Below are 24,671 nucleotides of genomic sequence, written 5' to 3' on the forward strand. Positions count from 1 at the left end.
TAATTCGATCAGCGTAATTAAAAGCTTCTCCGTGAAGGTGTGAAAGGATTGAGATAATAAAAAAAAAAAAAAAAAAAAAAGGAAAAAAAGGAAAGAAAAGAAATTGGTGCAGAGCGAAATATAATTAAAACAAGACGGAGAGAATTGACGCAAGAGGGAAAGGGATTGAGGGAGCAAAAATTGGCCCGACGAAGCGTATAAACAAAACGAAGCCCAATCGTTTTAACGGATCGGTTAAAATTCACGTATTGGAGCTGCGATTTGGAAATGCGTATTCCGATGGAAAACTAGGGAATAGTTTGATAAACGAACGATCGAGGGAATTGCGAACGTTCTTGAATCGTGACGTTTTAATAAATTTTCGACGTGTCGACTACTGACCACGTTGATCTCGCGACGAATTCTTTTTTTTTCTTTTTTTTTTTATTCACGGTACACGTACGGGACAGATCCGTGTGTACGTTCTTTTGCATCTGTGCCGCTCCCCCGATATATTCGCGATGACCGATCGAGGAGAGAGAGAGAGAGAGAGAGAGAGAGAGAGAGAGAGAGAGAGAGAGAGAGAGAAAGAGAGGAGCACTTGGAACGTGGACGGTTCAAAAGAGCGCGGTTGTAGCACGGGGAGAAGCGCTTAAAACTCGATCCACACCTCCGTTCACGTGCGTCGGTCCGTGACACGACGTGAAACGGAAGCCCTGTCGCCGGGGTTTGAAGGCGGCCGGGCAAAAGTGTATCCGGTGGAGGGATAGCGAAGGTTTTGCTCCGTGTTTACAACGTGCCGTCACACCTGATCCTATACCAGCTGTCTCATGGCTGTCGCGTCAGTCTGCGTGGATCGGTCATAGCAGAGCGGAGGGCAACGACGACTCGAGCGAAAAAATGGTTGGCCCGAAGCTAGTCGAGAGAGGGACGTGGTGCTCGCGACCACGCTTAAGGGCAACTTAAAATTCTGGAGATCGTGTCGAGGCTGTAGGGGAGAGGGATAGGGGAAAAGGTTACTCTTGGCTGCGATGGTTGAAAGAATACAAGAGCGAGAGGGAGAGCGCGAGTGGGATTTGGTACGCTATCCCCGTACGATCCTTAACCAGCCACGATGCATGCCTCATCCTTCCTTACCTCTCATAACCACCTTGGACCCTGGTAAACAATATGGGATAGGACGTGGTAAGCTGGTCACGTCTGACGTGTCACGTTCCGCCATTTGCAGAGGCCAGAGCAGAGATAGCCGGTCCCTCGGAGAAGTTCGTGAGGCCAGGTAGCACTTTGCAGCTTCACTGCCTCGTAAAAAAATCGACGGAGACGCCTTCCTATTTATTCTGGTACCATAACTTCCGGATGATCAACTACGACGTCGATCAGGGGGTGAACGTCAGTACAGATCTGGTGGGGCGGGAGAGTTGGCTGGAGGTACCCCGTGCGTCCGATCGCCATTCCGGAAATTACACCTGCGAGGCGAGTAACGCTCAACCGGCGCGAGTGCTGGTGCACGTGTTCAAAGGAGATAATCCAGCCGCGATGCAGCACAGCATCGCATCGTCTCCATCTGTCATGGCTTGCAGCGCCCTATTGATGATGTTCACCACGTTGAAACTCGTGCTGCATTCCACGACCACGAACTGACCATTGTGTCCCGCCACGTGTGTCGTGCGAAATATAGAAAAATAAACGTTGTGATAATATTTCGAAAGGGATATAAAGTTGGGAGTAATTTAAAGGGGATAAGAGGGAGAATAAATTTCGTCGAAGTTGCGTGCATGCGTGTATGTGTGTATGTATGCGTGTATGTTTTACGACATTACAGGTGCAGTTTGTTTCTCGACGAGATTGCATCGTGTCGAGAGACTATGGTTGGATCTAGAACTACCAATTTTTGATCTTCGAGAGGTGAGCGACTTTATCGTGATACGTTACGTAATTCTTAAGGGGTCGAATCGAGAGTGAGGAAGAGGGATGACGTGTGCCTGCGTGTACCAACCGGCATGTGTGCGGAAAAAGAAAAAAGAAAATGAAGCAAAAGGATGATATTTGTGTAAAATAACGAAACGGGTCCGGGTATGCATCCTTTAAGGCCGTGGTACTTTCGAACGATGCATGGCGCGAATGACCAAAAAGAATCGTCGCCGATGATATTAGAAAATCTCTCTTCGTTTTAGAATAAACGATAAAAAATTTCGCAAACGTTTCGTTAAACGTGTCGGCAAGCGTGTTTGCTCAAAAGTTGCCGTTTCGCGCGATTCGCCGACACCATTGTTAACCACCGTTTGTGATGTGTGTAAATGTGTAAGCCGTGTATAACTATCACGACCGTAGAAGCGTAATTGTGTAATCTGTCCTGTGACGAGTGGCGCGATTAATGGCGATAATCCTGTCGCATTTTACCGGGCAAAACTTTCCAACGATGCTCACCAAACCTGGTAGCGGCAACTTTATTCGGTTGCAACCGGTGTTAACTATCTCCCTTTCTCTCGTTCTCCTCTCGTGAAATTTGTCGCGTTAATGGGAACGATGAGAGATCGCTACACAATATCGCGTTCCCATCGGTTGCCAACCAACCTGTGCCAACGTAATTTCGTAAAAAAGGCGCGAATGACAAAAGTGTGAAAACGATCGCGGCGCCCTTCTCGTTCGGGAAACAATAACGAATCGTTGACCCCCTCCCCTCCAAAGCTCTTAAACGTGGAGCGAGGGGAAAAAAAGGGGGGGAACGTTCGCCTCGATTTATATGGAATATTACGTATTCGGCCTACACACGTACAGGTGCGCGTAATTAATCGTGATAATCCCGGTGTAATGCAGCACAGCCTAACGACATTATCTTCCATTGCCTTGCTCCGCACAGACGACCTTGCTCATAATGTCCAAATTAGTTCTATCTACGAAATGGCCGTGCTCAGATGCGTTGTACACCGTTGGAAGGAACACCTTCGGTGATTATTAACGGGTTATGGGAAATTATCGTGAAGAAGCGTGAAAATTCGTCGGGAGGGGGCGACGATTTTTTAGAATTCGACGTGAGCGAGTGAATTTTTTTTTAGCGTATCGCGTTAGAGAGAAACGGAAACAGAAGGATTGTAGGGATCCAAAGTCGATCGATCGCGCCAATCGATCTTTCGTTCCCGATTGTTCGTTGAATCAAATTTTATTGTACATATATTTTCTATGTCGGTTGTTAGTCGATCTATAAATTATATGATAAATCTTTTATAGAGAGAGAAAGAGAGAGAATCCCCGTTATCACGAGAGAAGAACGCAAGACGACTTTCTTGGACCACGATGTTTCGCAGCGTTAGTATTACCGCATGTTTCCAAAGCTAATCCACTATTTCCTAGGTAGACAGCTGTTTCTCGTAACCGTACACATTGTCAACGAGGATAATCCAGTTTCTGCAAATAATAAACCGAATGGTATTATCAAGCTTGCGTGCCCGGATTTCGATGGGAGCAAACGAAAAGCTCTCGTGTGTGAACATGTACGTCGAGATAGAGAGAGAAAGAGAGAGAAAGAAAGAGAGAAAGAGAGTGAGTATACATACCGAGAGAGATCTGTTCATACAAGATGGATCGATCCCGATCATTCGATCGATTTTAAACGATAATATTTCTTCCACCGCTCGGCCATCATCATCGTTCGACGAGGAATTTGATTTATGTAAGTTAAAGCGATGGATAATTTAATGTGATGTTCGATGATATAGTCGCTGTCTGTTGTATATGTACATACGTATACATAACATATATATAAATATGTTACGAACGTCGCACAATGTTAATCTCATTTACGGTTGAATAAAATTTTCATATAAATTCCATGCTCGACTTTGAAAGCTCGAAGAGAAAGGCGAGAGAAAAATTCAATTATTCACGGCATTCGTAATGGTAATAGACCATTTATATCACCGCTCGGTTCGAATGTCTCGAATAAATTTTTTTTGTTTCTTTCTTTTTCATTTTTTATCGTCCCGATGTCTCTCTAATCTTTGTACAGATCCGTGGTCCAGCCAAATGGGAGATGGATGTAAGTAATGAATTATATCCCGACACTGTTTCGCGACACAATAGTCTCGATATTTTCATTCGCCCGTGTAATGTAACCGGGGCTCTTTATCAAAGTAAAAATACTAACGGAACGCGATGAGTTCGTGGCGCATAAGCATTTTCATTCATATCTCTCTCTCTCTCGTTTCCAAACCTTCCTTCCCCCTTTCTCTCTCACTCTCTCTCTCTCTCTCTCTTCCCTTCGTCTCCCTTCTTTTCTCCACTTCTCCAGAGATAGGGAATAATTTCGCCGTGACACAGTTCAAGCCTCGGTCTCCGATAATAGCTGCATGCTAATGGCATTGTTTGCCACATTAAAATTACCGCTCCTCTCAATCGGCACTAATTGATTATTACGCCGCATCGAAACTATTCAAGAATTATGATCCCATTAATTGACGTAGAGTGGATGCTCAAACGATCCGTTACCGCGGTGGAAAAAATTTGCGGTTGCGTCGAGGGGATGATGTATCGTTTCCCCCTTTGCATTACCAAGATTCCATCGTCGAAATTATGCAAACCGGATGATTTATTTATCGGGAAATCGGTTTAGACGATAGCCGGGGAACGTGATCGAAACTAAATTTCGCGAACACGAATCGCAAGTATATCCCCCGATTAAAGACGGTTTTAATCGGCACTCGATTATATGTTTACCATACACACCATCAAACGCACTTGATCGAGTGGTTCGATACCGAGCTGGAATGCAACGAGAATTACCTTCCCAGAGGTGATTTCACCTTCCTCCTCGACTTGCCCGGAATATTGCACCGTTGGGGAATACTAAGCTTCCGGCCGATATATTCAAAGACCGAATTCCAAAATTAAAACATTTATATCATCCTGCTTGCATTCCGATGAAATCTATTCGATCCTATATACGAATAATCGTATCTCGCCTTATAATCGTGTACGATTATAAGAAAAAAAGAAAAAAAAAAGGGGGGGAAATTTGTCTAAATTTTTACGTTCGCTCGTTTCTTTTTTTATCCTTTCTCTTTCTTTTCTTTTTCTTTTTTTTTTTTTCTTTCAAGGAACCATTTCCCGTTGACCCGATTTTAAGGAGGCGCGAATCACCCTCGGCCCGCAATCACCGACCGGCATTCGAGCGTGATAAATTTGAATCGTTAATATCGTGTACCAACAGCTACCAGATCTGGACGTCATTATTCCAGAAAGATGACTCTAATCTATTCGGAATCGTCTCGTCAACGGGAACAGGATCGAACGGATCGTTTCCAAATCGTGTCTTCGATAGTGGTGGGATTATTTCCTGCAAGATCGGATTCCATCCTCCACCCATCCGTTGCCACAACGAAACACGTACGTATTTACACATGGATAGAAGAGACGTTATACGAATATGAAAATCAGGTATACTCTTTTTTTTTTTTTTCATTCATTTTTCAAAGAAACTCGGTCGATATATTATGATGATTAATTCCAATGATTAATATCGATCCAACGTTCTCAGGGTTGGGTGGGATTTTAGGTGGTGGCAAGCCGTGGTTGTAACCGGAGCGCGTGCAACGTTTCCAAGTTTCAGCTTTGGAACAAGATCGCGACTAGGAAGCGAATCACGTTACTACGACGTTAACAGATATCGATGTCCACGTAGCACAAAGGAGCCCGCTCTCCCAATTCCGGTTGGAGACGCGTGCGATCGGTTGTAGGCCAGACAGATCCGGGAGGGGGGCACTTTCCACAGATGCGAATCAATTGTATTCTCCAGCATGCTCTGTTTCTCTTGCGCCGCGCTCGTACACATCGGTAATTCGAAACTCCCCGGCCGCGTCACTCCGCTCATTTTACAACCCTCGTCGATATGCGAGCAATCCTTTACGGGGACGGGGATGAAATGATTCCGTGACGATGATCGATCGGAAAACGGAGCCGCCGACTCGAGAACCACCAACCGACTGGAACTCTTCAACGCGGCCCCCGTAATTTTGAACGGGAAACCGTTGGACGGAAAATTAAATGGAAATTTTGCTAATGCTTTGCCTCAACTTTCGTGACCGACATCGGCCACTGTTTCAACTTCGTAACACTGCGCTCGCCATTCCTCGGGTTGGCCCCGAGTTTCATTTTTGATGGATTTCTCGCTCCTATCGATTTGAATAAGGAAGCGGAAGGGAGAGGGGAAAGGGAAGAGCGAAAACGAGGACGAAGATTGATGCGCGAACCAAGCTAACGAATTAGAAGTTGGCGGCATCAAAACCTGGAAAGTGTAAGAGACATCCCACCCGTAATCTCAGTTGGTAACTGCTTCAAGTTTTAATGCACTTAGGCGGCAATTCTGGTAAAGGCTATTCAAACTTTATCTTCGCTCGAATCGTCATTCACCCCGCATCCGTTTATTCATCCTTGCAAATATATACTCGTCCTGTTCTTTCAACTCGCAACTAGGGAACAGAACGCCTCGAAAATCGACGAAAGAAACGTTCTCGTTTCGTAATATCAAGTACCGGTCAGCCGAATACAATTTCCTTTCGCTAACTTTTCGGGATTAACGGATTAATGGAAGGCTATTCGGAAGGATCGAGGCGAACCAATTCTATGAAGCTTGATTAAACCGGTTTAGCGATATCCGTATTCTTAATTGTTTCGCAATTAGCAAGCAAAAGCTTGTAGAGGCGGTCGACCGACACCACCGAGGTGGAGATCGATAAGAATGCTTATTGCGGACGATGCTCGGTTTTGCGGTGTTTTGGAAAAACACTGGAAAAGAACAGAATCGAAAACTAGGTTTCCACGTCTTAAATAAATTAGAATTTAGATTTTTTTCCACGTTTCATGCAATTTCGACAACGAATTGTTCCCGTGATTCAATTTAGGATATCGCTTTTTAAAATGATACTTTTGTAAAAGACATTGCGTTAATCGCATCATTCGAGTTTCTGCAAATAAATCTAAACACCAAGATCTAAACACCAAGATACATAAGAAATCCAAAGATCGTATTCGTGTGTTTCGTCGTCTTCCCATGTTACGTCTCTTCGATCTCGAAGAATAAAATTATCCATTTTCTTTTCAATTATATATTCGCCAATTATATATTCGATCTAGAATCGAGAAGATTTCGTTCTTGCAACACCAGGAACACCAAGTTTTAATCAGGCTCGTTAAAAATCGGGGCGGTCCAACTCGGTATATTATTCGGGAGACGGCCCGTGGAACGTGTTTCTCGTCCATCTTGGGCGAATTTCCGGAAGAAATTTCAAGCCCATAATACGGCCACTAAGCCCTACCCGCTCGTCAACGAGGATAATTCTACCAAGTACCTGGTCGGTGTCGGGAAATGACTGTGTTCGCCAGCTCGATGACCTTATCGACCAGGCTGGGATTGACCCACGCCTCGTCAGCCTTTTACCGACGAACCGTGATAAGCCCTGATTGTTATATACGACGATCGAGCTAGCTCGTGCCATCACAAGCCAGAACAAATTCGTTTTGGATGCCCTTTGGACCGCGTCATCCACTTAAGATGGTCGCCCGACATCGATCCACGTCTCAGAAAAATTTGTTTGTGCTCCTCCTCTGGTGGTTAAGAAGGTGGATCAAGATGTACGATGGTTACTGCATACGTGTATACGTGTATATGCATCTTTACGTATATATATATAAAAAGCGTGAGAGGCATACAAATAGTTCGATGTTGGTTTCAACCGAAGCGAGCATTCTTCGAAATCAACGATTTTCCATTATTATAAATCCACGGTGTGCGCGATTGTTAGAAGAAAAAATAAAAGGGGAGGGAGAAAAATACAAAAAAAGAAAGAAATAATAAAAAAGAAAAAAAGAAAATGAAAAAGAGTAATCGGAAAATGTGACCACTGTGCGCACATGTAGAAAATGTAAAATATCGTTACTTGTCGTAACAATTAATTTGTCGAACAACGGAAAGGGAAAATTTTAGCTTAAACGTGTCTAATTGCAACGACATGCTTCCAGACACAGAGGTGGCTAACGTAATCGCGGTAAAACATGCATTTGAAAGCCTTTAAATATTGAACGTGGTTCCGATGAATATTTCAAGGTACGAAGGGTCGGACGTACACGGTTAATAGTCCGTGAATTTTATCGTATACCGCCAAAGCTAGCCTGATTCCGTGAAAAAAGTAAAAATTCGTGCACATCGTGCACGATTCACGCACAATTTCCTTTGTGAAGCGGCACGAATCGCGGATACTTTTTTCCCACCGTGGTAATGGGATCGCGAGCAAAAAAAAAAAAAAAAGGAGAAAAAGAAGAAGAAAGTGTTGTAAACTAGACCACGCATACTTGCGGTTCCCTTTACATCGAAACAGGGAAATATTTTTATACTCGACCGGGACAAATACGTTTTTCGTGCTGGATTAGATTTCCCCGTCGGACCTCGGGTAAAATGGTTTTTGACGCGTCTACCTTGTGACAAGTTCACGGTGTTATGCATACAACAGCGAGCTTGTCCCCGTTGTCGAAGGATTATACGCTGCCTGGCGCGGATGTAACGACTTTGACGAAACAACAGGATGATCCAATGGAGGATAGGTGCTCGCGTATACATGCATATAGATACAACGCGATACCACGCGTGGGTTTCTCGGGCTACGCAAAATGCATTTTAAAAGAAATATTTATGCGGTTGCCCGCGCGCATACATCCGAGGGCGTGATACACTTTTCAGAGGGAAGGATATCCTTTTTTCTCTCATCGAGGGAGAAACTCGATGCCACGGTGAGAGCTTCGGTTTAAAAAGAAAGATGATACATCGCATTAGGATACGTACACAATACTCGATAATATTCCATTTTCGACTTTTTTACGGGGAATTTTATAACACGTGACACGTTCCACTGTCGCGAAAAATTCTGCTGCGAAATAGAAGGATGGGGTCGGGACTCTTTGAGGAATTACCATTAACATTCCCGTGTACAGCCGGGAAATACCTGAAGCGACTTTTTCCAATCGCGAATCGGTATATATGCGCCTCCATTCGTCGCGAAACGTACATTCTTTATGGAACGGTGGCAAACCATCCGGGGGCGGAATAAAAATGGAACAACGGGATCGATATCGAGCCTGTTAATGCTTATATCTGGTCTTATACAAAAATAATTTCTATCGGAACAAAGGGCGGAGCGTGGGCATTGTGCATTGTGGGTGGGAAGGGGGAGAGAGGATAAATTGAATTTTGCAAAAATGTAAGAGAGGGAGAAAAAAATTCGATTTCGAGCTAGTTGCACGTCGCGGTATCGGCAATCATTATCGCCACTTTATCACCATACGCACGATGTCGGATCGAAAAAAAATCGAAGAGTAAAGTTTTACTTTTACCGTGGACTTTATCGCTGAGCATCTGCTTTATTCTCACTTTGAATCGCGCCGGATACGAGAACTAATCTCGCTGCGCGAGCAAATACATTTTGAATAAATCCTGTATAAATTATAAGGCGGCCGATGATTCAAGCATACTTTCTTGAAGCTTTTTTTTTTGATAAAGACTTTGTCCCAGCGTCGAACGATTGAAATTCCATCCCCCACAAGTCTCGTAGCACAAAAGATGCACACGATCTGGCGTTAGATCGGATCCAATCGTAGGAACGATCGTAGAAACGCGGCCTATTCTAACGACATAATGGCGTACGATCACGAAGCGGTTGACTCTTTTGTTAAAGGGAGAGATGACAAACCGCGATTCGCATGGGTAATTCGTTCTGGGGTCGATCGATCGCGGGATTCGAAATTACAGAAGAGGTGTATCCCAACAACCAAGTGCAATCGAGTAACTCCTCCCTCGCTCGAAGAGAGAAAGGAAAGATCGTTTCGCAATTTCTGCTTCTGGTTCAAACGAAACGTAGTCACCTCGTTCACGGAGAAGCACCATCATCGATCGCTATCGCGTGGTTATCTCGAGCAACGCGATCGAAGTGTTTCGAAACGATGTCGTCTGTTTCTCATCGATTCTACGCCTTATCGTGAATTACGTCGTCGAAAGGATCCCCCGATTCACGGGGAAGATTTCAAAATGGGAGTCCATTTGGCAAGGCGGAGAAGGATGGAAAATGAGATAAGTTAGATCGATGGAAGAAAGATATCGCGGGCCGGACGTGAAAAAAAAAAAGAAAAACTAGTGTGAAAAGGTAAGTTAGTTAAGAAGCAAAGATGCCTCTTTTCCCGCGGCTTCCTCTCCCGCACGAGTTTCCGATCCCTTGCTTGATTGCATAAGGTTGGATTTAAGACGGGTTTCGAACTAAGTTTCACCCGTGAGAAGGAAAAAAGGAGTGACGACGCCTTAAGACTGTAAGAAGAGGAAGAATTTCTCGTTTCGTACGTACGTATATCTGTATAGCGCGAACTTTCGTCCAGATCGAGGGACCGAGTTTAAAGTTGGGGGGGGAGGGGGAACAGAAAGAGAGAGAGAGTTCGTGATCGATTTTCAAACGGAGTTAAACTTCCTTCTCTTCTTACGTGAATGATAATCGATCGTGAAAATTTTATCGAATCCGCGTATTTTTTTTTTTTTTCCTTTTCCTCTTTCTTTTCCTCATTCCATTTTCCTTGTTGACACGAGGCTGTCATCCAAGGCCAAGCGTTCAATTCGTTGAAACCGATCGACAGAAGAAATCGTCGTCACGTTTGTACGGATGCACGTTTTCCTCCTAGCGGCCTTCGCCGGCCGGATTTTTTCCCGCGCGTATCGCTATCGTTGCGTTTTCGTCGTTATCGAGGAATATACCCGGGGAATCCCAAACTATGCTTTTCCAGATATAACTTGTTGATACTACGGATATAACGATTCCATAAGGAAAGAATGGCTGGTTTCGTTTGATAGACCGGTTATTGCAATATAACCATTCCTTTTTCCCTTTCTCTCTCTCTCTCTCTCTTTTCTTTTTCGTCGAACGAAATTGCAAATGATTTACGATTGTGTTACGAGAGGGATTTCGACGAGCCAATAATTTATTCCCCGAAATATGACCGATTTTATTGTAATTTACGAACCGTTTAGCCGGACAAATTCGAACGAACGAATGATTGACAAATTGACGATGATGGAGGGAATCCCGCCGCGATGAAGTTGCGAGCCTACGATCAGATATCTGAATGAAATTCGAAATCGAGCAAAACGAATATATCCATGGATATAACGAAGTCACGTTTCGAACGACTCTCTCTCTCTCTCTTTCTCTCTCTGTAGTTTCGTTTCGCAAAAGAATTACGCGTTGCGGGAATGATTTATATATCCTATTTCCTGTAGTTAAATCAATTTCTCTACCGTTAGAACGGAAAAGGGGGAGGGGGAAGGAAAATATTTCGTCTCGCGCAAACAGGGGAGCGAATGGAAATAACCGGTATACGCGAAACAGCAGATAAATGCGTTCTGTCCCAAGTCTGTGTGTCCGAGCGGCGCGTATTTAATGAGTTTAAAATCTGGCGTTGACCCAAAATCATCCTCCCCCCTCGTTCGCACCGTGTCAACCGTATTAATCGGACGCACGTTTCGGACGAGATAACATAGCGGCTCGAGCACAACGGATGGGAGGAAAAAAAAAAAAGAAAAGGAAACGAATCGATACGAGAATTATTCGTCGACTTATTTCCCCTTGGATAATTAAGAGGTAAAACTTGCACCGTATCACGGTGCAAAAGTTATATTTCATACGAAAACGTCGGAACGCTCGTTTCTTCACGCTCCCTTTCCCGCGTTTCTTATAAATTTACTCGGACTTTAAACTCCCGCTCGAACTTGTTCCGTATTCCACCAACGTAACGACACGAGGAGGGGCGAGAGGAGGAGGAGGAGGAGGAGGAGGAGGAGGAGGAGGAAAGAGGTTCCGTCATGGTCCATCTATCAATCGAACCGGTAAAAGTTTCACGAAGGTGTTCAAAGCGAGTCGATATTCCCTTTCTGACCGGCGGGTATACACCTCCTCCCCCGATGGTCTTTCCCTCCCTCGATTCGGTTCCATTAGAATCGTGGCAGGCCGAAATGAAACATAACCGGTTCGCTCGGTGCACCGCACCGCGTGTCGTTATCGTCGACGTCCGCCAACTTGCGGACATAATTCAACCGCGCGCACAATCGGCCCGCCGACAGTCGCGTGTAATCTTGCGTGTACGCGTGGCCCGATATCAGCTCGGAATAGAATCGTAGCTGGTCAGAGGATGCACGAGATGGCACGTATTCCCTTTTCGATGGACGATCATGACCATGTGTACATATGTATATATATGTATATATATTTGTGATTGTGCGGGCTTCTCTTTCGTTCGTCGGCTTTTGATTTACATTAATTGATTTCCCAGACCGATACCTGTGGCCTAGTGGATGAATGATAACCACGACGAGATTCGATTCGCGCATGCATATGTATAATTCTAGCTCCAATCGAGGAGGAGCGTGATCGAAGAGAGAGAGAGAGAGAGAGAGAGAGAGCGAAGGGGATGATTTACGAGGAAAAAATGAAACTAGCCTTTGGTTGACGGGCAATATCGAGCCGCTTTTCGGCATGGAACAAAAGCGGGTTTATTAACCGTTAATTCATGACGTATGTTAATTACGGGGGATAATGAATACATTGTGAAACATGAAAGTTAAAAGACCACCGATCCGATATTATAGTCTCTACAGTTATTATCTGTCGCGTTTGATTAACAATATCGTTGTTCCTCCCTTTTCGTCCTTTAAAAACGACGAAATGTAATTGTCATCCCAATTTTTTCTTTTTTCTCCCTCTCTACCTTTTATCCCACCTTTATCCGTGTTCTTGTTTTTCCCTCGCCCGTGTCATATTCCTTTTTTCGTTTTAATTAAACCCCGTCTCTCGTTTTGCCACTCTTGAGGAATTTAAATATTTCATCGAGGATTACACGATTCTCCTGTCCCATCGGTGAAACGAATATCCTAAAATACAGTAGAGCGGGGTGGCCATATCCGAAACCACACTTATTGGAGGGAACGTCTAGCCAAAACCGATGAGAAATTTGCTACCGTTAATTCCCGTTTTGCCCGTTCCAGGATTAACAACATGTCCGTTTCTCGCTCGATTTCGCGGCTCGATACTCGGCCGTGAGATAGGCGGAAAGAGAGAGATCGATCGCAAACGAGAGAGAGAGAGAGGGAGGGAACGCAATGGAGATTCTGGAGTAGTAGAAATTTCGAAATCGTTATTATTATACACTCGAATTCGGCATAAAAGGGAATAGAGACACGCAGTTACGTTCGATCGAGCGTGGAACCAGGGTAGAATTTTATGGTTGAGAACTTCGCAAGAGTCGTGCATGCGGTGTAACTTTGTTTCGTCCGTCACTTGGTTGTCGGATACGGATTATAAAAGTTCCCGGTCGATTTTAGGTGACCGCGAACCTACGCGCATATACATGCACGTCAGCCGGTGATCTACGGGGTGATCAAACTTCGCTGTGGCGTACGTTGTTCGCCTTAAAAATGGACGAGATTATTCCTTGTTTCACTCTCTTCTTTCTCCACTCTCATCCTTATTTTACTCGCTTCTACTTTTCGAAAAGTTTCCAACTTTACGAATAAAATATAGCGTTCAATCCGTTGCTTTATGATTTTTTCTTTTTTTTCCCCTATAGCTACGCGGTACAAAGTTATTTTCTGGTACTGTGACAACGATGAACCCATGAAAAAATTACGAGAAGATTAAAATAGAGAATTTTATCAACGAAAGAATTTTTGATCCCGCACAATTTGATCCAGTGATTGGATGTTATAAAAAAAGAAAAGAAATTACGATTAATCGACGATTTATCGTTATAAAGCGTTGAAGAGGTATGAAACGCGATTAATTTGGCTTACGTGGTAATCGCGAAAGCAAAGCAGCTGTACCATTAATCTCGGTCAATCTTGGCGGAATGACGTTTCGTGCTATCCCCGTGTGAAACGTGATCTCACACTCTTGCTCGACGCTGTACGCTAAGAGGGATTAGGGCAAGTCGCGGTTCGAAGCATCGACACGCAATTAAAGATCACCCTGTATTCGATATCGGTCGTTGCGGAACGTTATCAGCACCTACGTTACAATTTTCCGTTCCAATGCCGGGCTGCGAACGTCGAATCGACGATATGCGGCCTGCATGCAACTAAACAATGCACCCTGTCGCCAACCGTGGACGGCCGTAAATGCATCAGCATAAATCGTCCATTCGATGGAGCTATCGAGTGGTGGGGAAAAAAAAAAAAAAAAAAAAGTCACTAGACCGAAGCCGCTGGAACAAAGGCTCAGGTGAACGTTTCTTTTTTCTTTTATTTCCTTTTTTTCTTTTATTTCCTTTTTTTCTTTTTTTTAACAGCACGTAGAGTGGGTGGCGAGAAGAGAGTGAAACTACGGATTAAGGGGAAGAGGAGGATCCGTTGCGTGAGGAGGGGGAAGTAATGGCGAAACGTCTGTAATAATGGTAACTGCGCTCTCACGGTAGACCATTCAAATTTGCGCGTAAAAAGCACGTCGAATTGCTTTCCTGTTTTTTTTCCTCCATCGTTTTTGTTTTAACTCTATTTTTCAGCGGAGAAATGATTCCGTTCCGCGGGATCACCACCGTAGATACCGTAACTTCCCTCTTTTTCATTAATTCGTGATTAATTCACCCGCCGGCTCGCCGTTTCACTGGTCACGCGTTTAAAATAGTTTTTCACCCAACTTTTTGCACAATTCTCCTCCCGCGGAACTTTTGCTCGCGTTACGCTCGTTCATTTTTTCCGCCCTCCCTCCTTTTCTTTTTTTTTTCGGTCCCGGTTACTCGTTTCCTCCCTCTCTTTTTTTTTTTTTTTTTTTTTTTATTATTCCCCGTTCCAACAATTTTTAGGCTTCGACGTTCGTTCGAGCCGCGGAGCGAGATTCGAAACCTGGCGAAAAGCAGCGCGAAGAAAGGGCCGCGCTCTCGGAATGACCAGAGCGGCTCGCTGGTCTTAATATGAAAAATTCAAACGTCTGTTCGAATTTAACGCACGCCCCGTGAATATTTAATGCGTTATAAGTTGACGATGAAACGTGAATTATTCATACAATAGGTGAACTCCCGTTAAACGGGGGAACGAGTTTAAACTACATGCGTGTACGTACGTACGTACCTCTTTCCCCGATTGCTTTTGAATATAATGTTAATATTTATAATGACTTTGCGCTGCCAAGTTGTATCTGGACCGTGGCGCTGTTTTCACCCTGGATTTCTAAAGTTTCTTCTCGTTCCTTCATTTTCGTTGCTACAAACGGCCGATATGTAATTCTAATTAAATTTTTACATATTTCAACACACGGTTGCGGTGCTGGGGCTACAGGTGCGTTGTATTCGCTCGTTATATACCCTCGGCAAAAATGGAATCTCTATTTCATTTCTGCAATATTTTTCGAGCCGGCCATTTTTTTTCAGCCAAGAGTATCGTTGGGAAAAACGTCGTGTCGTTTATTTAGCGTCTAACGAATTAATATAGAGATGACGGCCGAATAATTTCACGGTTTAACGAGGTAATTCGAATCAATCGACGAGCGCAAATAATATACGATAACGAACTGTAACGATTAATAATTCCCTCGAATAAGTCCATATACTTTTTTTATTTATTTCATCTTTTTTCCCCTTTTATTTATTTATTTAATTGTTTATCTCTCTCTCTCTCTCTCTTTCTCTCTCTCTCCCTCTCTGTCTCTTTTTCTCGTAGCAAATTCGTAAATTTGATATTCAGAATAATAATTTATATCCATCTCTGTGATCAATTAATATCGAAACGCGTGTCGCGAAAAATTGAGAAAATAATACGAATTTTTTGTATTATTAAAATACGAAATGAAAATTACTTCGAAAAAAAGCGTTCGAATATTTTACGTTGCGCCGCAAATACAAATGTTTTCTAACAGGGATATCGAACGGGATGTTCGAAACGTGTATCGAAACGTGTATGATTCGACGAAGAAGTATCGAAATGATGATTTAAAAAAAAAAAAAATTCATAAGTGCTTTCGATATATTCGTCCTATATAAGATCAGGTCAGATCGATTCGACGAGGGGGGAAGACAAACGTTTCCCCCCCTCATTTAAATTAGCGTTCTCTCGATCGCGTTTTCAAAACTCTTCCTTTCTTTCTTCCCCTCCTCTCCTCCTCCTGCCATTCTTTTTCTCCTCGTGAAAAAAAATTAGATCACTCATCAAGAATAACGAAGATGGGTCGCGTATCATCTCTTAATTAATGCGCTCACGTTTGACTCTATTCGCAAACGTCGTTCGTATTTGCGTGCACACGAATATGCATCGACGTGCGTGTTTGCGTCATCGTACACACCGGCGAAGCGTATTGCGTCCTCGAGAAAGCATCGTCTACACCTTTCAATATGGTAAACAGACGCCACTCGCGAATAAATATTCGTTAGACGTTTCTCGTGATCGTCTAATACCAACGCATAAATACACGTGTTCGTATCATACATATAATACACGTGATCGTATATATATATATATATACATATCGAACGATCGAACGCTTCTCGAAACGTTGAAAATTTCTCGGAACGATGCTTTCTTTCAATTTGTTACACGTGCCAACGAACGGGTTAATAGTAACGCCGGATAAAAGAGCGTTTTTTTTAAAACAACGTTACGCTAATTTTCCAATCTTTTTTCCAACCTTTTCGACGCGCGTTAATCGAGCTTCCCTAATCGGATTTCGTTTATCGTCAATTGACAGATAACAATCGTGAGCACGCGGTCCGATGAATAATCTATTCCCCGATTCGACGCGAAAAAAAAAAAGAAAAAAAAAAAAAAAAAAAACGACATATAATTCAATGAAAGATATATAATTCGATGTCGCTCTTCTTGTTCGTGGAAACGGAAACGTGTGTATATAATAATCGTCCATGTAAACATGAACACGACGAGATGGATAACCAACGAACGCGCTCGTCGAAACGTAAAGGCGTAATGACTTTATATAATTGAACTTTGATCACGCGTTCGTATCGTGTCATTCGTTAATGGAATATGTATTTTCCAATGGGCGTTGATCGGATTCCCCTGTGCAACATTGGCGCGAGTGCAACAATGTTTTGTGCACAGTATCGTTTTAAGGATCGAATTATGATATTACGTAATAATATGTCTAGACCGATTCTCGCTCGATGAAAGGGAATAAAAGATAGAAAAGGAGAGATTCCCGTCTCATTTTTATTCCCCGATCGAAGCTCTTCCCCTAAAGAGAGAAAGAGAGAAATAATTTATCTGAACAAGCCTAGGAATTGTCGGAAGAGAGACGGAATTGCTCTTCTTATAGAGAGAGCGATGATCGCAACCACGATGATTATAAAAACGAATTTAAGGTCCGACTTGAAGATGTAAGTGTAACCGTAACACTGAGCTGCCATCCCGATGGCGAAGCATGATATACCCAAGAAGTTGTGGGCGAACTTAATCGCGACCGGTTTTATCGCATTTCGAAGTTTGGCCGCTATAAAAACGGGATAACCGGCCACGGACAAGAAGACGGCCAGAACGGCGGAAGTGATGCCCAGAATCCCGTGAATGGACTTGAAATGCACCGGTTTCACTCGATACATGACCATCACGCCGGAAACGATGAGGATCAGGCCGAGAATTTGCAGGATCCAGTGAAGGTGGCGTTTGGCACCCCTTGAAAGAAACTTGGTGAAAACACTGTCACCGGCAAACACGACAATGGCCTCCGACATCAGCAGGACGTACTGAAAAGGGTAAGAGATCGAGTCGTGAGCGGTCACGGAAGTTGCAGTCGTTGGGCGAAGTCGTTAGAACTTCTTTGGCCACTTCGGTTAGCTCGGCTCTCGGTCTTTCCCCCTCGGGAGAGGGACAAAGTCGTATAAGTTGGAGTATAGGCGAGCACAGGTCTCAGATAGTTGAATTTCGATCTCTGTTGTTGCAGGAGGTGTGTGTAAGTGGAAAATAAACGATGCGATTTGAATCGGGCGCAATCGTCACGGAGGATACTCTTGGGCAAGCGAAAACTTTTTCCACGCTTCTTTGGGATTTTTTTTTTTTTTTTTTTTCTTTTTGTTTCCCCTTCCTTTATTCCCCTTTCTTTTTGTCCGCCAGCTACCAAAGAAGCTTTCGCCTTCTTTTGAGCGATTAAACCGCGAACGATGTTCGCGCAAAGTTCTCTCCGATTCAATTTCACAGTTTACGTTGGACGTTTCATCTGGAAATTTCTTCGGTTTGTTCGCCTTTTCCCGTTCGCGGCACTTCTTTATCTTTTGCGATGGAGGAGGAGGAGGAGGAGGAGGCGTTGGAAGAAATTGCATGGAATCCGAGAGGGATGATCTTAAACCGAGGGAATGCGTTTGAAAAATGTTTTATCATCGACCGAGATATACATACCCCAATCGTGCAAAAGATGGTGTGCAAATTGACCACGTTGGAACCCCACGAACGATAGAGGGTGTACGCCGTTAGACCAACGATAAGCGCATGATTAACGAGGTCGAGTACGGCGAGGCACGTGCCGCGTGTGCTTCGTCTCGACTCGTTGGAATCTTCCAAATTTGTTGAATTATCCGGAAAACCTAAAGCTCGCCCGGCATCCACTTTTTCCATCGAAAATGACTTCTCGTTTCTTCTTCCCGCTTCTTCCATAATTTTCAGATCTGTCTGTAAAAATAAAATAAAGAAAGAATTATAAGGTCAGTTTTAAATCAGGAAGAATTTTATCGCCCGACTGCATGGAATAGCTTGGTAAAATGAAACTATTCCATAACATTCTTCGACCAACTTCTATCCGGCATTTGATTAAATTACTTTATACCGTGATATTGCTCGATATTATCTGTTTCATCGATACCTGTTATTTAACATTCCAAGCTTCTCTCTATCGTCTAAACTTCGCCTCTTGTTCATTTCTCGTTTCTCTCTCTCTCTCTCTCTCTTTTTTCTTTTTTCTTTTTTTTTTTTTGCTAATTTTTCATCGGACGAATCGGTGCATAGATAATCAAGGGTAAAAATCTCTTCGACTAATTTCTCAATGGTGCACGACAGCCGGAGAAATCGTCGACCTTCTTCCCGTATCGACGTAAAGTTCTTTACGACAAGGCTTGAAAATATTTACGAAATAGTCAAAGAGCCAGCCGGGCGGCAATAGTAATTACTAGGCACGATAAGGGGAATTACAAAGAGGACTGGCTGGTATTTGTGTTGAAGTGATTACATCTGGGAGCACGATGGTACTGACCCCTTTAAAATCAGGCCACTGATCGAAAGAAATGAAAATGAGTTCGTTGATCCTGAATATTCCGCAGGAAACGAAAATGTAAAAAGAAAAGAAAAAAAAAAAAGGCATATGACGAACGAGAAAATGAAAAATTTGAATGACGATTAATTTACAAATCCGATCGATGATTTTCGATCGAATATCGTATATCGTATAGAGACAAGAAATTGTACGGATGATCGATCCTTCCGTCGAAAAGAAAAAAAAAAAANAAAAAAAAAAAAAGAAAAGAAAAAGAAAAAAAAGGAAAGGAAAGTTTCTGCTCGCTGAAACGTGATTTTCTTTTTTCGATCGAGACACCGTAATCTGTTGAAGTGAATCGAACTCGACTGAATAAAACAAACAAGTATTCCTTCCTCCGTCGAAAGAGGAGAGTGGTACGCTCCAACCTTCGTCGTCCTTACATTTTTATTTTCTCGATTTATTTTGTTCACAATATAGTTCGTTAGACCGCTTCCTTCGTTTCGATTTTTCTCTCCGCTCCCCGTTTGGGAGACGGATTGCTGACTGGCCGCAACTTGAGATTCGCCTTCGATTTCTTTCTCTCATCCGCGGCGCGAGTTGAAAAATTGTTTTACCTCCCCGGTTTATTACAAACATCGCGTCCGCGTTGGCAATCAACTGGCATCGCGACGAGAAATCAGAAATATTACGATCGTTTAATCGAATCGCGCGAGATTTATCCTCCCTCGAGTTTTCGCGGCCGGAAGGGAGGGGCGAATTACAGCGTCTCGTGTCCATGGGAGAGATGGGGGGAGGGGAGGAAGGGGAGAAAGGAGGTTGGAAAAAAATTTCAACGACGCCGTTGGTGCCGCCGCGACGTCGGTTCCGGGTTTGCGAGAAAAAAAAAAAAAAGAAACGAGATTTCGTAGAATTTTAAACGACTCGTTAACTCACCAAACAGTCCCCTCCTTGGTCCGAAATTAAGCGAATTCTTCTTAAATTATAGCCGCACTGCGTACGGCAACACCCACTTCGCGCTTTCAAATCTCAGAACTCTCAAAATTTGTCCGTTTATTGTATTTGGCGGAGCGTAAATCTCGATGACGATCCAAGTGCGACTCGATTCGTACTAATTGCGGAAATCCTTCGATCGGGCGGAATCCGCTCGTTGCCGCGATATTGAACATTTCTTTCCTTCTTTCCTTCTTCCCTCCCCCTCGCGTCTCCCTCACTCTCGCCGCGAGAATCAAGCCAGATAATTGGAATGGTGATGGTGACCACGTGACCACTCGGTTTTCATTAATTAAAAGCATCATACTGTTACGTGACGCTGATAATCACGGATGTCATTTTTACGCGACAAATCGTAGACGAAGCCCTGCCGTTCTCTTCCCTTTCTTATCCCTTTTTCCCTTCCCTCTCTTTCTTTTCTTATCCCCTTTCTGCTCCGAATCCATCTCGCCTTTCTCCGTGACCTCTTCGATCCTCCTCCTCCTCCTCCTCCTCCTCCTCCTTCTGCTTTTCCTCCTCGCACCCCCTTCCTCTTCGTATTGTCCTCCGAAAAGTTTATTCTCACGCGTCAGGTGCGAGCCCAACTGTAGCGCGGCTCGAAATTTTCCAATGCAAATCGGGCGCAATTTCATCGAATCAGATTATCGAATTTAGGATTCGATTGAAATGAGAAATGGAATTACAGGAGAAAAAGTTTGGATCGATCGGAAAGGCTCCTCTCCGGGCCTTTAATTGAGATTAACGCGCGTTCTTTCGCGCGCTCCCAATTTTCCAAGTGAGCCGCTATTGCGTGCTATTGCGCGCCATCAAAAATATCCCCCCTCATCCGCATCCACATATACATATACATTCCCGGTAACAATTTTATTTCGATTCAATCTATCCGATGGACGATTGGATTTAACCGGAAAGATCGGTGGAAAATCCGGTGGAATATAATTTATTTAATCATAATTATCACTGATTACGCAAAGAGGAATTATTTGTACGATGGATTCGGTAAAAAATGAAAACAATGACAGGATAGTCCGGGATACAATGAGTAGCGTATTAATTCGCGCGGATCGCGTGCTCGCGTGTTATTTGCCTCTATTCAGCGAGCGGGGCCGTGCTATCTCAAAAACATCTATCCATTGTTTGAAAATGTACGGAGCTTCGATTCACGCGCGGTGCGCTTTCGTTTCGAGGAGACATTTCCGGCGTAATATCGAGACGCGATTCGCGAATTCCTGTGAAAACGGTAGCGTGAAAAATGGGAAAAATTGGATTCTTCGTAGCTTTTTTCCAACCTTCCTGCCTGCTTGCAGGAATACGGCAAAAAAAAGAAAAAGAAAAAAAAATGTATTCCCATTTTATCTTTAACATTGTATCTTCTCGCAGAAATAAATAATTTGGAGAAATGAATGGGACAGTGTGGGATATCGGTAACGTCATCGGGGCTTTCGCGCCACTCCGCTTTAATCCAGAAAATAATCCGAAACAAATATTTATATTAATTATCCTAATTTCCGCTAACGATGTTGTTTTGCCGAGATCTTGAACTTTCTTCTTTTCTTTTTTTTTCTTTTTTTTCTTTTTTTTTTTTTTTTTTTTTAATTATCGTTAATCCGGATAACGAATATGTCTTATCGCTATAACCCAATTAGAGGTCGAGTATTATGTAATAATTAGTCGACTTTTTCCCCCTTCCCGGGCCGTATCTTTACGCAAGAACATAAAAGAGGTGTACTTTATCCGATAGCGTGTGTGCATTGATTGGTTTGTTGACATCGTTGTTGGGAGCGCGACGTAATCCTACGTGTCTCTTCTCACGTAGAGATAATACTTTTGATTCTTGGGCGTGATTAAATACGTAGCTTTATCGTTAATAGATTCGATATCGAACCGTTATATAGATACGTTATCGAACCGTTTATCCTTTTCTTTTCTTTTCTTTTTCTTTTTTTCTACGTCTCTTTTTGTCCATCCCGAAAAATCTGGAAATTTCGACGTTCTTCTTCTTTCTACGTATATTTCTTCCCTTTTTCTTTCTCTTTTCCTTTTTCTTTTTTAATCCCCTTTTTTCGATTCATTTCTTTTCCTAAGGATATCTTCTTTAATAACAACCCGTGAGAGTGAAGAAGTGAAGAATCGAACGAAAGGAAACAAAGTAAAAAGAAAAAAAAAAAAAAAATTAAAGAGGAGAAAAAGGGAAAGAGAATGGAACGGAGAGGGGAGAATCGGCGGTGAAATTAATTATCAGAGTAGTCGCGATAGTGGTTTATCAATTTTAATTACCTCTGGCTTAACGAACTCTTAATTAGAAACGGAGACTCATAATTAACATCTACGAGGAGCAATTTATTTTTATCGCTAGATAACAATTGGGCGAGTGTAAGAATAGCTGTGATACGGGATTTACGAGTGAACGAGTCGTTGCAAGTTTTCTAAATATACATAGTTACACGATAAAGAGTGTACACGATAGCGAAGCGTTGACTTCGAAAGAGTTTCTCCTCGTAGTTTCGTTATCCTCTTCCCCTTTCTCTTCCACCGCTCTCTTTCTCGCTCTCTAATATTTCCCGGCCGCATTAGCATTTTGAGTGGCCGGCTGACATAAATTTATTCTTAGGTTTCCATTAAGTCTGGCGGACAGTTATCCCAAACAGTTTCCCCGGCCCTTCCGCTTCTACGTTTATATCACGTCCATTTCACGTTCCGGAAAATAAAGGCACTCCGCCTAATATATCTGTGAATTCTTCCTAACACTGTTTCCGCTCTGATATATTATCGATTTCTATCGCGATTAAGAAATTTTATTGAAATAGATTTCGACGATCGAAAGAAACGAGACGAGGAATGAGCAATGATACATAATCAATTTTCCAAGTGTAAATAATTTCGAAATTTGATTTGTTTTTCACCGAATCGATTATTCGCGCGAATTTCCTTGACCTGTTTTAACCCTTTGAATATTTAACGATTTCTTATTATTCGAGAAAAAACAAGATCAAAACATAAAATCCTCTGCTTATCGGAGCAAGATAATTCATTTTCGATCAATAAAGGCTAATAGACGTTATCGTGCATATTTTTGCAGATACCCACGGTTGATAGAAACTGTCGAATCATCGATAAAGAAGCGCGTTGGTGGGTAAGAAAATATCGTAGTGGTCAGGAGTTACCGTTTGGTAGTAAGGTTAGGGGTTGATTTGACTCGCAGAGGGCGCGTCAACCTTCCTTATCGACAGAGTTCAACCCCTATTTCGACGATGCGAGAAACTTACGCTTGTTCGCATCCAGATGTCAGTGTCTCCTCGATCAAGGGATAGAACGGATAAAGGTTTGATTTAAATTCGTCTTTTTAGAGAATAGAAGAGATAATATTCTTCGATATATATATATATATATTCTCATTAATCGATTGATCGATTTTATTTCATTCGCTTTCACGATATATATATATATATTTTTTTTAATATTATCTTTACGTTTACAAGCAAAAGTTACGTTAAAAAAGATTGACCGATTGAAAAGATCGTCAAAATCATTATAGTACTTGTAACGTAATAGAATTTCTTTGGCATCGTTTCATCGAAACGTATGACAAAGGAGAGCCGAACACAGGTAGCCTGGAATGTAATCGCCTTAAACGATATTCCCGGATTTCGTGCCAGAAACGTGCAGACGTTCCATAATAGATATTTGCCATACGTAATGATAATCCCATAATGCAAGGATTCCTATTCCGAACAGGGCACCACAAATGTCAAATTTCTTCCGCTTGACGTGCGTCGAAATCATATTTCTTATTCGCTTCCTCACCGACCCTAGGTATATTGCACGGCCTCTGGCGCAAAGAACGGGCTGGAATGTGTATCGAAGCGGAAAAAAAATTTATACGTGTATACCTCGATATCTCGATCGATGATGGTTTTCATACTTTTGCACGGCAGAGCGGATCGGGCAAGACTTGTATAGACTTGTTGAATAATCTCTGCAAATAAGAAGCGATCGGTGGATGGAAATTTCACGATGGTTCAAGTTACACGTATCGTACGAATGATCCTGTGCACGTAAGAATGAATTTTTAACAAAGCTGCGATACATGATTAAAATGTACACACTTTTCACAGACATCTCGAGCCAGTTACGCCAACTCAAGAATGCAGAGTGTAACCGTGATTAAAGTACGAAGATTAGCCATCAAACGACCACAAAAGGACACGGGGAGACAGGTGACACTTGAAACCCAAATTAATTGCAACTCTGAGGGAGTGTCACAATAAATAGACGGTAATACAACGAAACTGTTTTCCAGCAGGGAAAATCGTCAAAGATTTTATTTACATATTTACAAAGAAAGTGAAGTAGAAGTGGAAGCCATAAGGATGAGCAAGCCGACTGGTGAGGGAATAAGTGAATAAGAGAAAGAGAGAGAAAGAGAAAGAGAGGGAGGGGGAG

General features: G+C 42.9%; 2 protein-coding genes across 10 annotated transcripts in view; one reads left to right on the forward strand and one right to left on the reverse strand.

Moving 5' to 3' along the window:
- Positions 1–12,661, forward strand: part of LOC122716075 (lachesin-like) — a 49,936-nt gene extending 37,275 nt beyond the window's left edge. For all 9 annotated transcript variants that reach the window (XM_043938788.1, XM_043938789.1, XM_043938787.1 and 6 more), the window contains one exon: positions 1,208–12,661. In XM_043938788.1, the coding sequence (XP_043794723.1) occupies positions 1,208–1,620 (413 nt within the window). In that variant the 3' untranslated portion in view covers positions 1,621–12,661. The remainder of the gene's footprint in view (positions 1–1,207) is intronic.
- Positions 12,662–17,193: 4,532 nt separating this feature from the next.
- LOC122716076 (transmembrane reductase CYB561D2-like) lies at positions 17,194–20,349 on the reverse strand. The gene is made up of 3 exons (XM_043938797.1): positions 20,172–20,349; positions 18,389–18,658; positions 17,194–17,739 (listed from the first exon to the last, which is right to left on the reverse strand). The coding sequence occupies exons 2-3, from the start codon at positions 18,641–18,643 to the stop codon at positions 17,257–17,259; spliced, it is 738 nt and encodes a 245-aa protein (XP_043794732.1). The 5' UTR covers positions 18,644–18,658; positions 20,172–20,349; the 3' UTR covers positions 17,194–17,256.
- Positions 20,350–24,671: the final 4,322 nt, after the last annotated feature.

This window comes from Apis laboriosa, unplaced genomic scaffold (genome assembly GCF_014066325.1).
Source record: "Apis laboriosa isolate Shangri-la unplaced genomic scaffold, ASM1406632v1 scaffold42_cov153, whole genome shotgun sequence".
Classification (NCBI taxonomy): domain Eukaryota; kingdom Metazoa; phylum Arthropoda; class Insecta; order Hymenoptera; family Apidae; genus Apis; species Apis laboriosa.